This window comes from Sparus aurata, chromosome 15, assembly GCF_900880675.1.
Source record: "Sparus aurata chromosome 15, fSpaAur1.1, whole genome shotgun sequence".
Taxonomy (NCBI): domain Eukaryota; kingdom Metazoa; phylum Chordata; class Actinopteri; order Spariformes; family Sparidae; genus Sparus; species Sparus aurata.
In genome coordinates, this window is record NC_044201.1 from 20998289 (window position 1) to 21013649 (window position 15361).

Consider the following 15361-nt stretch of genomic DNA (forward strand, 5'->3'; position numbering starts at 1 on the left):
TATTACAGTCAGTTCCTGATTATACTAACATATTCTTACTAAAGTAATATTTAAGGCAGGACTCAAAGCAAAGGACCTGAATCAGAGTTGTAAGTACCCAAAAGTGATACTTGAGTAAAAGTAAAGATATTGTGTGTTAAAACATTACTTTGGTAGAAGTTAAAGTCACTCATACAAATAGTACTTGAGTAAAGTGTCTGATATTAAATGCAATTGGTTAAAAAAGTAATTTCTGTGGGTAGTGAGTGTAATTAAGCATCAAATGTAAAATACAATTGTTGTAGTGGACTGATTATCAGCCTGGCCTAATTCCTGGTAAATGAATTAATTCAAAGTGTGCTTCCCTGATCTAATGCAGCATGCAATCTGCAAAGTAATTAATTACTAAAGTTTAAAGCCTGATCGATATGCAGTTTTAGGGGCCAATACCAGTATGTGGGAGTAAATATTCCATTATCAATATATTGGCTGATAAACACCAACACTTTGCCGTGATCCCTCTGTTGTGGTTATCATAAACTAAAGATAGGAGGGCAGGGTATTTACAGTTTAACAATAAACTTTTATTGTATATAATAACACCAGTGCACGGAAACGGTAAACTTCCCTGGAAATTTAACAACCTTAAATCAGCCTGAGTATGTTTATCTGCAATATTTTCAATAAAAACAAAAAAGTTTTTATATCAGCCAATACAGGACGACAGTAGTATAATATCTCAGTATATATTACTTATATATCTGTGATATCTGGAAATACTACCTCAAGATTGTACTTAAGTCCAGAACTCGAATAATTGTGCTAAGTTACATTTGATCGCTGATCTCAAACTCCCCCTACCACAGCAGTGTTCTAAAAAAAAAAGGTTCAAATTAGCTGCCAGTAATGACATTGTTAATGTAGGCGTTCTCTTTTCCAGGAAATCTCTGCATCATTTTGTAAAAGAAAACTGGAAACATCAATCACAGCCATCAGTTACAGTGTAATCCTCTGCTACCATCATGTTTTAAGCGGTGTAACAATGACTTTCGACGTCACTTGAGTTACACAAGCTCTTTTCATAGACAACAACCATCAACAAGCCTCTACCTGCAGACGTGTGAAAGATCCTCGACACTTTAACCCAGAGGCTTAAGAGGGCTGTTTCTACAGCAGCCTCGCTGGCAGAGACAGACTCTGTAAACAGCATCTACAGTTACACTGATGATGAGTCAGACATGCTCACTCCAGGTTGCAACATGCTGTTCTGTAATTTGTATTAGGCACATTCAGGGGAACTCACATCTGATGTTTTGTGATAATATGACTCAATGTGACGTCCTTTACAACATCTTTTCAGCGTGTAAATATAATCGTGCTCGATTTAAATCACGCTTGCCGACAGTGCTTCTTCCCTATTTGACAAGTGCATTAATGGAGTAATCATCTAAGCCATTATGAATGAGGTCAGGCTGGACTGGTCAGCTGAAGTGTAAAGTAATTAATAACACGCTCTGCAATTCATCAGAGGTTTAAATTACAACACTGCTTTGAAAGAAATTTTTTTTTTTTTATCACCAAGCCTGATAATGACCTGTCAAATTATTTGGAACCATCATAACAAAGTGGATAATCACCTACTGCAGGAGGACAAGTTTGTGCCTTTTCACTACCAACATTTAAACTACAATATATTGACTTCCTGAAGTTGAGGCATTCAGCTTGCTATGACTATCAACGGGCAGAGACATGAAATGTTGTTGAGTGATCCTTCACAGTCAACACTTTAACACCTTTATTTTATTTTTTTCATTGCCGACATGTTTTGGTATCGCAGTTGCAAGCAGGAGCCAGTCTGAAAACTCTTTAGTGGTGCGTTCCAGCACGCTCCAACATCCAGTGTTTGACAGTCAGCCACTTGATTCATAATACACAATGTGATGACAGGAAATTGTACCACATATCCAATACTGTAATGTGATTTGGTCTTTACTTTTATGTAAAGACCAAATCACTGTTAGGTAGATAGAGATATATATGTCAAAGGATCCTTAAATGCGGCAACAGGAGAGATTTCATAACAGTTACGGCTGCAATAACGTGATGATAGTCTGACTATAAAAAGGTGATATAAACTATATAAAAGCACATTTTATGTTACTGCACACAGATTTTCACACTGTAGTAAAGAAAAAAATGCCAGGAAGTCTTATAAATAAGTAAAATATGCAAGGGTTTTGAGAGCAAACTAAAATATGTGGATGCTTTATCCTGCACTTTACATGAGTATATAAATCCATAAATTAAGAGACTTCAGTGACATCAGTAATATCCTGCATTCCGTATTAATAGTAGTCTAACAAAAGAAGAAATGCTGCGTAAATGATCCCTACTTAAAAACGCTTTATTCTCCAGGGGGATCTTTACTAAAAAGGCAACTGTCCTTTACTGCCTTATCTAATATTTAAAGCCCCCTCCAGTCAAAAATATGTTTTCTTCTTGTTCCTACAGTTGAATGTTTGAGCTTCACTGTGTAGAAACAATAAGTGTATGCAGAGTTTGACACTGGAAAGCTGATTTTCTAGGGGCATGATTTGTGACATCACACATACACTGAGAATGGACTTTGCAGTGAAGAGGAGAGAAGACATTTTGTATGCAGCCAACTTGTGAAGTATTTGTATATTCATATATTCTGGAATTTTTAATGAGGGGGAAGGAATTGACCATATTCTCAAGGCAAACATGGGAAATGTTGTCCTGCTACTCCTATAAACATAGTGAATCTGACAAATCATCATGATTGAACTGCTTGATCAGCAACTGAAAAGACAATGTATCGTAAAAATGTGACTTAACGATAGCTTGGAAGTGGCTGAATGCTAACCTTGGCTAATGGTTTTAAAAAAATGTTGTTACACCTTGAAATGTGTCCCGATTTTCACTATCTATTGCCCTTTGCAGTTGCTGATCGATAAGGAATCAGTGAAGTGATGTCAGAGTCATGTGAAAATGTCTGTTGCCATTTTAAGGAGTTTAACCTGGCATTTATATTGCCTTTGTGTGCATGTCAGACGCACATTAGAAAAACATTTACATGTATGCCTAAATATACAGGTGGAGGGGATCTGTAATATTATTTTTGATACTATTTTTTCACAGGTTTCACAGTTTCAACGAGGAGGTTGCAATGTTTTTTCAGAGTGTTGAGCATATGTAGCGTGAGAGGCAAAACCCAGAACATGTGAAGTCTATAAATTTCTCACTGCTGCTCTTAAGCTTGTGGCTAATGACTCGTCTCTTCTCTCATTTGGATTTTGACGGCTGACAGGCAGAGGACACTGTTTAGAGAAATTTTTGTGAGAAAATCAAACTGAAACTGTAAAAATGTGGGGGGTAAAATTAGGATTTAAAAAATTGAGGAGATCATGTCATGTTATGACCCTTACAACTGAAGTAAGAATCCATCTGCGGGCTTTTTCTTCGTCTTCTCATCAATTATCCTCAACCTTTGCACTGTAAATAACACGTCCAGACCTTTGATTTGGCTCTCGCCTATAGCCAGATGCTTGTTTATCTCATCTGTGCTGTTTGCTAAAAATAGATAAGCAGCAGCAACGCAAAGCAATACGTGTAGAGCTGGTGTGCTGCTGGTGACATAATAGGGATAATCAGGAAGATTGTGCAGTATTCAGCCAAAAAGTCACGCTAATGCTGCTGACGCCAGTCAAAGAAAGTGCTTTAGTTAAAGTAGCACTGCGGGATTGATTCTGTGTGTGTGTGTACCTGGTATAATAAATAATAAATAAGAAACATCCTGCTCCCAGTGCTCAGCATGGCATATCGAGCTATATGCTGTGTAAAAGAGATTATACTGGAAAAATACAAATCTTTCATTTCTTGTAAACATTTTATTTTACAGATATGTTAAGAAATGATGTTGTACTATATCAGTGGACTCTCACCAGATGTTCATTTCATTGTTATACACAGTTGGTGTCATTATGATGAAATCTGACTATACAGCTACATTATGTACTCTTTCTTTCTCCTCAAAATTTCTCCTCCATGGCCTCTGTATACCATGACATATGGACGATGAAAAATTCATGGGCCGGTGGTTAACACAAATCTGCAGAGGAGATGGGAAAACACGAGCTTAGCAAGCAGTTTGCCTATTACATTAACAGACGGGGCTGTCATGGGACGATATTGGCGTATGCATATTTGATCTAATCTGATTTCATGTTTAAAGAGGGAGCGAGAAAGTGGTTCAAGTTGTGGAAACAATAACATCATGATGTATGTTCATCTGGTGACCCAGCCCAATCAAGCTAGCAGGACCGAATGTTTCTAAAGATATTATCTACAAGTTAAAGCATGTTTACTGCTTTACAGATTTCTCTCCTCCTCTATAACCAGTTTCAGTGAGAAGAAAGGAAATCTTTTTTTTTCCCTGTCAAACACACAGACATGCAGAAACATCCTCATACATACACACAAAGCACGACCAAATAAAGCCACAGATGTACAAAAACTAGCACGCACACACCGCATTACAAAAATAGAATGTAAAATTATGTTCTTGATCGGTGCATCTGGACAATGTTAATATACTGAAGCAATAAATAGTTTTTTATACTCCTCCCACCCCGGAGGATTACGAAAAAGGATTCCAAAGGATTGCACTGAAAATGTTTCTTTTTAATAAAAATCAAACCAGCACTGAGTGAGAGAGATTTCAAACAAAACAAACTGAGCTGAGCATGAAAAATATAGTTTCTGTGCCAAGGAAAGAGACCTGGGGAATATAGGACAAATGAGAAAAAGCAAGAAGGGGACGATGGGGGGGGGGCTACTTCTTTCAACTGCTTTGCTTCAAACGTGATTACCTCACTAACTTTCAAAATGCTGTTGATTTAAGCTACGTGCACACATGCGGTATTGGGTTTCTGACGGGGTGGAGAGGAAGGTCAGAACTGAATCGGAGAAAATGGGAGGAATGTTGCTGATAATATTTTCCATGACAGATGCTCAGTTTAAATATATGATAAACAGCGCCTCTAGGTCGAGCTTACAAATGTTTATGTTATTGCTTTGTCACACATACAGTATCCATGCCAAGTGAATGTGAGTAATACTCCAGAGAACCATGACAACTAATAATAACAAAACCTTGAACCTTGTCATTTGTCATTCAGCGCTGCAAAGGCCTAGCCCACTCGAAACTATTTCTGGCTTTTTCTCACAGCAGAGGAGCCCCAGTAATGCCATTATTATTATAGCACAGGAGAGTTAGTAAGACCTTCTTTATCTTAAGGTTTGTATAAGAGCTTCCTTTCAGTATGTTCACACAATAAGAGCTGTAAAGAATATGGGTCGTCTTTTTCTGTGATTGTGCAGTGGTGTTACACTCCTCCTGGCAAGAAATTAAATTGGGGACACAAAGTAGCCTGGGTATAATCAATCCACGCTGGCAGAGAATGCATGATAATTATAAACAAAAACTGTGTCATTCCCCGTGAGGAAAGCAGCTGCAGGGGTGACAGGCGATGCTCAACATAAATATGGATCACAGGACTAAAGACCTGGTAACTGACGCAACCGCAGTTTTCACTCAAGCTGGTTCAAAAGCACGCCGCTGACGCGGACGAGAAAACATGAATATAGATGGGGCCGGAAAAAGCACAGTCTCCGACAAACGTCATTGTCATATCAGGGACGACCTTACATCATCGAGTAAAGTCAGAGCAAATATTGAGGATATCAGAGTCATTATGTACACAGGAGCGGCCGGAACGTGCTGATTTTTCATAATTCACCGCCAAAATAAACAGATAAATAAGAATGAGAGTAAACTAGATGTGTTTTGATAAAAAAAAACATAAACTGTTGACTACTATATGTCTTGATAAGATAAGACAAATCAGGATCATAAGGCATTTGTAATATGAGGTTTTATTGTTTTGGTCCCTACATTTTCGTTGTTGGCTTTTATCTTTAACAGTCTTTTAAAACTAAAAATAATAAAAATAAAACAACAGTCCCCTTTCATACTCATTCATACACTGTAGATACCAACTGCCTAAATACGCCCAATTTCTCTCATTACGATCCATGAATTAATCCCAGAGAAATTTCCAAAATGTCCAGAAATATCCTGAATGTTACTGAACGTCAGAAAAGATTCCTTGATCCGCCCATGACCTCCTCCCTGTAGGTCATATTACAGCCCAAAATAATATATAATAATACAATCAAACAAAAAGTCCAGTTAAAGTGCAGTTTTAGTCAAATGGAGAGAAAGATGTTGAGAGAACTCTTATGTAGGTATTATGCCCTTCAGGGGATTACATGCTGTTTTGGTGAGTGTTTACGTGCAAAGCTCCTTTCCCTGATTTGTTGCCGTTGGTTCACTGTACATCACACTGAAAGCCCGACTCTTAACTCATTGCTACTCTGTTGATTGTGGGTGGCACGTTTGGATTTAATTCCCTTCCAACTCAGTGTTTCATTAAGTAACTTGCCACTGAAGTACCCAGTGAGCCTTTTTCTGTTGAAAAGACGTTTTAAAAACGGTCTGGGGTCACCAATGAAAAGACACTTGAACATTGATTCAACGTTCACATTTAGACCCTATTTCACAGAGATCTGCAATACTGGTATTCATCTACACTACCTGCTTTGCTCCAGCCTATATCGTTTCACATCTGTGACATTTTATATGACACATCATCTGCGTACGCCACATTTCGCCTATCTGTGCACACTAATCAATAGTCTCTTTTCAACCTAGAAATAAACAAATTATCAAAATGATTACACATCTTTTTGTGACACTTTGAGGTAAATTATATATAACTTCAGCTGGATGAAAAGAGTGCGAAATGACATCTTAGATGTTCAGACTGAATATCAAAAAGCTTTCCAGTGGAAATCAACATTGAAATCACTACTTGTACTTCACCCTCACATGGGTATCTGGATGGGGATCTTGAGCATCTTGCCGTAAAGTCAAGGTGTTCTGTGTTTATTTCATTTTCCGCCCTGTACAACGATTGAACACGGAAAAATAATGTACCACAATGTCTTTTCTGTGAGAGCAAGAACATAAAAACAGTCATTGTGGCTGAGCCTTCACGGTGACAAAACCTTGACAGTTAAGAGTGAAATCAGTTAATCGCTGCCTCACTACTGGGGTGCTGTGCTGAATACATAACCGGAGCTACCAAGAATAGACTAGATTTTCACCAACAAGCTTTCATCTGATTCTGATGGCTACATTTCACACAATACTGTACCAACAGGCTCCCTGAAAAATCTGCTATGGCACTTTTTTTTTTTTTTTTTCCTGAGGCCTCTCTCGTCTTCTCTACCCCCTGAGGTAGCTTGACACACTTTCATGAATTAGCCTAGACAAGACGGACGGCTATTAGAACTGCCACAGCAGATTTGGCTGAATCTAAAAGGTCAGAATTAGCATTGAGAGAAGCACAGGAGAAATTGTTCCCCCACATCAAATTTTAACTTTTTAATATTTCACAGCTGCACAGTATTACTTCCAACGTGTCCACAGTGCTGGTATTTAGCATAAAGGTGAATTTTATATGGCGTTTATAGCTGCTTTTTGATACGGAGCCTGTAAATAGCAGGAGAACTTTACTCAGCAGTTGTGTATGTTTCCGAGTGCATATGTGCAAACATAGCATGTGTGTGTTTGTGCCTATAAGTAAGATGCCCTTGAGGCTTTAGTTCACTTGGCAGAGTAATGGAAATGACTTGGCTCTGCTGTTTTGAAACAAATCACAAACAAGTCTCCCAGCAGCAATTCCAACAGAAATAAAAGCTTGCTTCAAACCTAGTAAACCTTCATGTGAATAACATTAGAAATCCTTAGTCAAAAAAAAGTAGAGCTCCCTTAGGCTCTGAAAATAAACCTTTAGCTTAAATGTGGCTCACAGAGGAATGGCATTATTGAGCCAACTGAATGAGCAACAGCAGCCACAGGATGTTAGCGTTACTATTCATAACTTATTTTCCTATGCCTAAAACCGTTTTCCCTTCTGGTCTCACCTCTGACGCTCTCTTAAAATGCAATTACCTACTGGCAAATTTACAGGAAAAGAAAAACAATGACTTTTGACCAGAGGAGCCGTTACTGTGAATGTCAAATTGATGCTGCACAAGAGCCCGCTGAGCACCACAGTGCTACCGAGCAGAGGAAATATAAAGAGAGATGAATCACATTATTCCTTTGTTTTAGCCCAGCTTGGGGTTAATAAAATGTGTGGATTCATGAGCGGCAGGGTGAGCACCGTGAATGGCAAATAGACATGTTCCAGCACTTCAAAATTCCTCACTGGAACCACAGAATGCTTTTCATAGGTGTGACTGGTGAGGGTGTTTGAATGGCGGCCACTTGTGCGCGTAAACAGAGAGACCCGCCTGGGGACACATGAACTGAGACTAAATAAAAAGCATATTAAAAGTAAATGATGGTCATTTGTATTGTATTGAATTTCTAATCTTAGTCTTTTAGTCTTAATTAACTAAACTAGAAGACCATCGATTAGAAGTATGTTCCGTTTAGATGAGCAATAAAAGGTCAAAAAGGACAAACAGTTATAATAGAGACAAAAGGAGTAACGAGTAGAAGGGACCACAGCACACAAACTAATGATCTCCAAACAAAACTTAATCAAAACTTTGGAAAACTGACTTCCTCATAATGACTCATAAACAACAAATATATGAAATCCAGTTTCTGCTGAACACTGTCTTTTTTACATTAATATACAGACAAATGACCATTATAATAAAAGCCTTTCTTAGCTTAGTCAAGTGAAAACCATGTTTCTCCAAATTTTGAGATTTAAAAAACTTTTTTAAAAATTAAAATGTCCATGCTAATGATAATATAATATCGATGTGTTGCCCAGCACTAATCTGGAGCCACATTTGACTCTATAGAACTTTTTTCACACATGTAGTAGCTGTCACTGATGTCCACGAACAGATTTTGATGGGGGAAACAGGTGCACTTTAAAAACTAATTGGATTATTCAAGAAAATGCTTTTCTAGGACGGTGTGAACAGAGCTGTTTCTCAGCTTGTTAAAACACAGCTGTTTTGAAGATAATTGTGTTTTCACAGGATAGCAACTGCATTTGGCTTTGCAACCCAAATATTACAGTAACTTCCATTTCATTGCCCTTTGGTGGTCTTCATTTTGATAAGCAGCCCTTTCAGAAATTACAATTTTAAATGGACTCAAGCACATTTACTCAATGGAGCACAATGGAGCTAAATTGCTTGGCCCAAAAAGTGCAAACACTGTCCATTTTCCACTAAAAGCAGACTTGAACAAATGGTTAGGGTAACCAAAATGACATAATTGAAAGTTTGAGATGAACCGTGCTGTGAAAAGTAGCTTTAAGTGCGTGATTACATTCAGAGCTCAGGACATGAGGAGTTTGATGTTTCACGGGGCCATGTGTAACACTCCAAATGCCATAAACTGCCACGATAATGGCTACTGGCATTTCAGATGAGCTAATATGATAACTTATCTAAAGGCTACAATCAAATCTCCAGCTGCCATACTCACCAAACTCGTCGCAGATGCTCTCGTTCTGTAGGAGGGTGGGGTGTTCGAAGGTGTCGCGGCAGTACAGGATCCTCGTGCTCCCGCCCAACGCAGCGATGCCGCCCAGCGCCAACACTGTGTGGTCTATGAGCAGAGAGGATGGCTGCTCTCTGAGCCGCACCAACACTGAGCGGTAGCGGCAATACTGGGGGTAACTGAGGACCAAAACCTTCCGCCCGTCCTCTTCCTGGCCTGAAAACACACAAAATACAGACACACAGTTAAAAAGGTCCACAGAGGTTTTATCATATTGTTAAATCTGACATTCAGTAGGGAAAGTTATGTAGGGAAATGGAGAACGTTTTGTTTTTCAAGTGCCCCTGTAAGATTTGCAGAGAATGGCAGCACTTAATTTTACACGACACATTCACTCTTCCATTTCTCTGCAGGTTTTACTACCATATTCCCTCTCATACATCATTCTTTGGCTACTATTATATTCTGACACATCTACTGCCAGTGTGCTCCGAATATGATCCTTTTGCTCTTTACTGTTGGCAAGAGTGCCTGAAATGTTCGAGATGATAGACTTCAGGTTTGTCCTATGACTTTCTGTGAGTACCGGATAAATCTTAACAAGGTAAACATGGGATTAAATACTCCAACACCACAAAAACTTTTCATGAGAAGTCAAGCCAAAACATTCTTTCATTTTCATTAATTTTTCTGGAGAGCAATATATGTTTGCTATAGATTAATTTGTCAAGTGCCACGCTACACCCTGCTAATATAGTATAGTATTAGGCACATATCTTCACATATTTCTCCTTTATATAGTTGCTGTCCAGTGCTGCAGCACTGTATTCCCCCTCTGTCTGGAACGCTCTGTTTTAGCGCCTGTCTCTTTAAGGACGCCCCACCTGAATACCCGGTCTGCCCTGATTGGTCAGCTCACACACGCCTGACCCAGCACTGCTAACAACAACAGAGCAGCTGTGCTAAAACAATTCTGACATGCCAAACTAGCCGCTCAAAGTAAATTGTGCAAATGTGTGACATGGTGACATAGTGTGATGTCATGAAGTCACAGAAATTAAAATGTGAGACTACTGACGAGGCATTTAAGGAGCAGCATTACCTGTGGGAGATAAGGAACTTCTGTTTGTGCAGACTTTGCCCTTTTTTACTTTCAAGATCTTTCACTCCAGGAGAGGTAAAAATAAAAAATAAAAACGACGGAAAAGCATAAAGCATAAGAATTTTATTTAACATTTTCATCTGTATATATTTTAATTTCCTATTATTGATTCTCTATTCTATATTTTTTTTCTCTATTTTCTCTGTGCTGTGACATTTATATTCTTGAAGGAGCAATTTTAAAGTAACCGGATTTCCCTCTTGTGGTTCAACAAAATATTTCGGATTCTGAGATCTGTGCGTTTCAGGAAATGCTTCACATTAAGGAAGCAACATGCTCAAATGTTGCCGTATCATTGTGACTTTTAAGTAGTTCTTATGAAACCCCTTTCCTTGTTGTAATTACACATTTCACCAAGCTGACACAACACCTTTTCATGTGTGCTGCACTGTAAACACACAATGTCGCTGGACTGCATGTTTTAAATCGCTGTCGGTGTTACGAGAGGAATGTCAAGTCGCAGATACATGCAACTTTGATTGAAAAGCAGATCGAAGTGGAGTAGTTTATCATGCATGTCACAACCATCTAAATGTATACATCCATGTACACATGCTGGAAAAATTCAATATCTAATAATTTATGAGAAAATGTAACACTTAAACGCAAACTGTGTGATAGTTTCCCATCATACTTTGATATCTATGGCATCTAATTTGGCTGTATCAGGCACCGCCGATTCAAAACAAAGCTCACTGTTCTTTCTCAAGAAGTGATTAAACCTCTCATTCCAGACACACTTCACCAGCACACTGGGTGTGTTATTTACGAAGTGGGTTTGCAATCAATATCCCACGTACAACCTTTAAGTCCAAGTCTGACTTATGCATCATCACCTGTGACAACTAACTGACAAGGAATTCTCTTCAGTTATTTGGAAACCTCTTGACAGGAAGTAAAGACAATAAACTGTCATAAAAGCCAGGAAGATCTGCTGATAGACGAATCAAGCGGTTAATATTATACCATGTAAGAATAAGGCTGACAACAGCTACATCTACTTAGGTACAGCTGCTCCAGTGTGCTAACATGCTCATCAAGTCTTAGTTTAACATATTATCACGCTGACGTTTGCTAATCAGCACCCATAGCTGTTGAGATATGCCAGTCTGGTTCAAAGTAGTAGTCCAGGACTTCCATCTCTAGCTGATAGAAACACCATAAAGTGACAGTTGCATGGTAAAAAATGAAGTATCTTGTTTAATATGGTTGATATAAAAGATAAATTCATACAGGAATAAAATAAGTGCTCTGGATTGTTTTTGTATCTATTAACAATAAGCATTCTTGACATTTCCCCTGCATAATCATAGCACACAGGCAGACTATAGAGTATATTTAATTAAGTGTAGCCTCTTTATTTAGCTTGTATGAAAAACCTCTCTTCTCACAGTGAATTATCTTCTATATGTGGATGTTATGCAAATAACAGAGCATTTACTGTCAAGGCTACAGGTTACCGAGGCTGATTAAAACTGTACTTTTTATGCAGTCCTGCTTAATTATAGCAGTATCTCCTGCCACACACAAATAGAAACATAATCTACAACTAATTACATGCTCGGTTATATTCTTCATGCAGCAGGAGATGGAATTAGTTAAACAAGGCACTTTAAGAAAGAAATAGGTATTTGAAGGCGCAGAAGAGACATTTCTTGTTTGTTAAAGAGGATTTTGGATCCGGTGTTTCTACTTGATTACTTGGCAGAAAATACATGTTCAGCAGATTAGTTTTGTCTGCCTATAATGTTTAATGCGCCTGATATAAAACAAGCCTAAAATCCTACCCACCGTAAATACACAGAGAGGAAATTATCAAAAGTGAATCTAGGTGGCTGGTATATAGGAGTGAGAACAAAAGGGGATTGCTGGGCCTTGGCGGAGGTATGCGCTCTACTGAGTGATAGTCTAGTCATGAATTAGTCTGTCAAATATTCTCAACTGATTAATCATACAGTTCATAAGATAGTGGAGCGTAACAATATACCCGAAAGCTCAAGTAGACATATTTAAATGTCTTGTTATGTAAAGAGCTGTTACAATAAGAGATTTTCACTACAGGGTTATGTGGCCAAAATAATTTACAATAACGATATAACCGTGATGTCTGCAGGTAAAGTGTCTTACTCTCATTTGTCATCTCCCTAAAAAATGATTTTGTGCTACATTTGTAAACTATGGTAGTAGCCAGCTAGCTGACAGTCACTGTATGTTCTTCTTTTTTCAGATTTTGGCGAGTGGCAAAGAGTGTTCAGGTACGAGAACAAAGACAAATGGAAAGGAATAAGGAGTTGCTGAAATGCTGGATTACAATATTATCATATGTGTATTATTTACATGATATCGACATTTAATTTTTAAATATTGTGATTATCGCCAACATGATTACATCGTAACCAAGGTTTCTTCCATGTTTTTCACTGCTACAAGGTTTTTCTTTCAGGGATAGTTGTTCCTTACTGAAATTGAGGGTCTAAGGACAGAGTGTGTTGTACACTGCGCAGATTGTAAAGCCCACTGAGGCCAAGTGATTTGTGATTTGGGGCTATATAACCAAAACTGACCTGACTTGACTACTATGTTGATAACCTGAGGATAAAATGACCTCAGCAGAGGTAATACAACACAGCACAGGACTGCACAATGACTTAAAAACACAGACACATTATGAATATTCAGTGTTCGTTAAAGCTTTCGTCACTGTCACATTTTGCAGTTAGAGAGTGTTGTTTGAAAGAAGAGAGCTAATATTTTTCTCGCTAACAAAGCCGACTACACGGTTCAAAAGTTGATGAAGCAGCGTCAGGCAGTTTGAAACACATTTTGAACATGAATTATTCACTGTCCTGTCTGCTTTTACAAAGCCCTTGGATATGACATTCATGGGGAATTTCTGCTGCGAAGTTAATATTTCAGAGGTGGCTAACTAGCAAGCTTTTCACCTTCCTAAAGACAAAAACAGGCAGTTTGAATGAAGCTATTTAAAAATGCATTTTCCCCCTTTTTTGGTGTTATTTTATCAAGCTGGAGGCTGATAGCATCAGTGACTTGTGCAGCAGAAACAGGGCAGGAAGGACACCATTCATGGCATATTTACAGCAGCTGCATTCCCGACAATCAGCGTAATTAGTTCCACTGTACTCCAGTATGACAACCACTTCAAAAGAAATTATTAAAACCATTCAACCAGTACACATACACACACAAACACAACCACACACATGCACACACAAGACAGTCTATATGCAGAGAAAGTCGCCACAAAGCCCACGGATGTATAAACACACCTATTCCTGCAAACATATCACACACGTACATTCATCAAAGATTGCAGCAGTTGTCGTACGCAATTACAGCTCAGAGGTAGAGCAGGCTTTGTTTCCAAATGTCAGGGATTTTATTGTAAGCGGTCACCGTCAGACCTGCTCTTTCTCCCGAGGACCCTCACAGCATTTCACTTGATTAGATTCAATTTGGAGAGAGATTAATGCCGCAGGGCATTAATAACTGTACAAAGGCGTCGTAAAGTATGCATGTCGGTCTGTGTGTGTGTGTGTGTGTGTGTGTGTGTCAGTGTGTGTCAGTGCGTGTAATGCGCATTGAGTGTACGTACACTTTAAAAATTCCTTTTGTTCCTACAGCCCGACCTTTCAAAATAAAGGACGTCCTTATCTTAGTGTAAGCTTTCTAATTGGCTGCGGCTGCTTCGCTGGAGAGCTGGAAGACATTATGTGAGAACATTATGCAATTTGTTTCTCCCTCTCTGGATCTCTTTTCTATTTTCTCTTTCTGTCTATCAGACCTCTCCCGGTGCTGGTAGTATAGCGTGTTGATCAAACAGCTGCGGAGTGGGAGATTATTTTCAGAACACACTGTAAAGCGCCTGACCTCATAAACTACAATAGTGTCAGGGCCATAACTGCTCCACGGGACAGCTGATGTTATAACTACTCAGCCAGTGCAGCACTCAATAAACTCCAATACAACATACAGTAAACTGATAAAGTAGACTAAACAGTTAAGTACAATGTTTAGTACAATATGTTCTGTACAAATGCATTACACTCAAAAGGAGCATTTTGCCAATACTGAGCCTGTGAAAACAGTTGTGTAATATCTTCTTGAGGCGCTTTCCAAAGTCTGACAAAAATAATCCTGATGACATCACAATGACATCATCAGGGTTATCTCAACACCATAAAGTTATAACAGAAAACATGTGTTACAAACTGGGAGGTGTGGAGTATAAAGAAACATGAGGGTTTACGAGCCAAGAGAGCCCTAATGAAAGACACTATCAAGTTGCATTGTGGGAATTGTAGGATCTGGTGTTTTTGGAGCTTGACTCCTATCAACATGTGCATGGGTATTTCTGAAAGAAAGCCTTTTCTATGCATCTTGGCCTTTCATACACATGTATACAGCATTTTAGGTCTCTGAAAAATAAGGAAGGTTGAAGTGGATACCCACATTCATTTCCTAATTTACTAATTAGGTCTTATTAGTGTATGTAGCATCGTTAGCAAATTAGAACAGCTTTATGTTGTTTTGTGGCGTTTCTGCATGATGGAGAATGTTACATCGACATGAACAAAAAT

At 38.6% G+C, this 15361-nt stretch overlaps 1 protein-coding gene across 1 annotated transcript in view; it reads right to left on the minus strand.

The window, feature by feature from the left end:
• arid5b (AT-rich interaction domain 5B) overlaps positions 1–15361 on the minus strand; it is an 83904-nt gene that overhangs the window by 37443 nt on the left and 31100 nt on the right. Inside the window, exon 4 of the mRNA XM_030441783.1 lies at positions 9587–9817. Coding sequence (XP_030297643.1) covers positions 9587–9817 — 231 coding nt within the window. The remainder of the gene's footprint in view (positions 1–9586; positions 9818–15361) is intronic.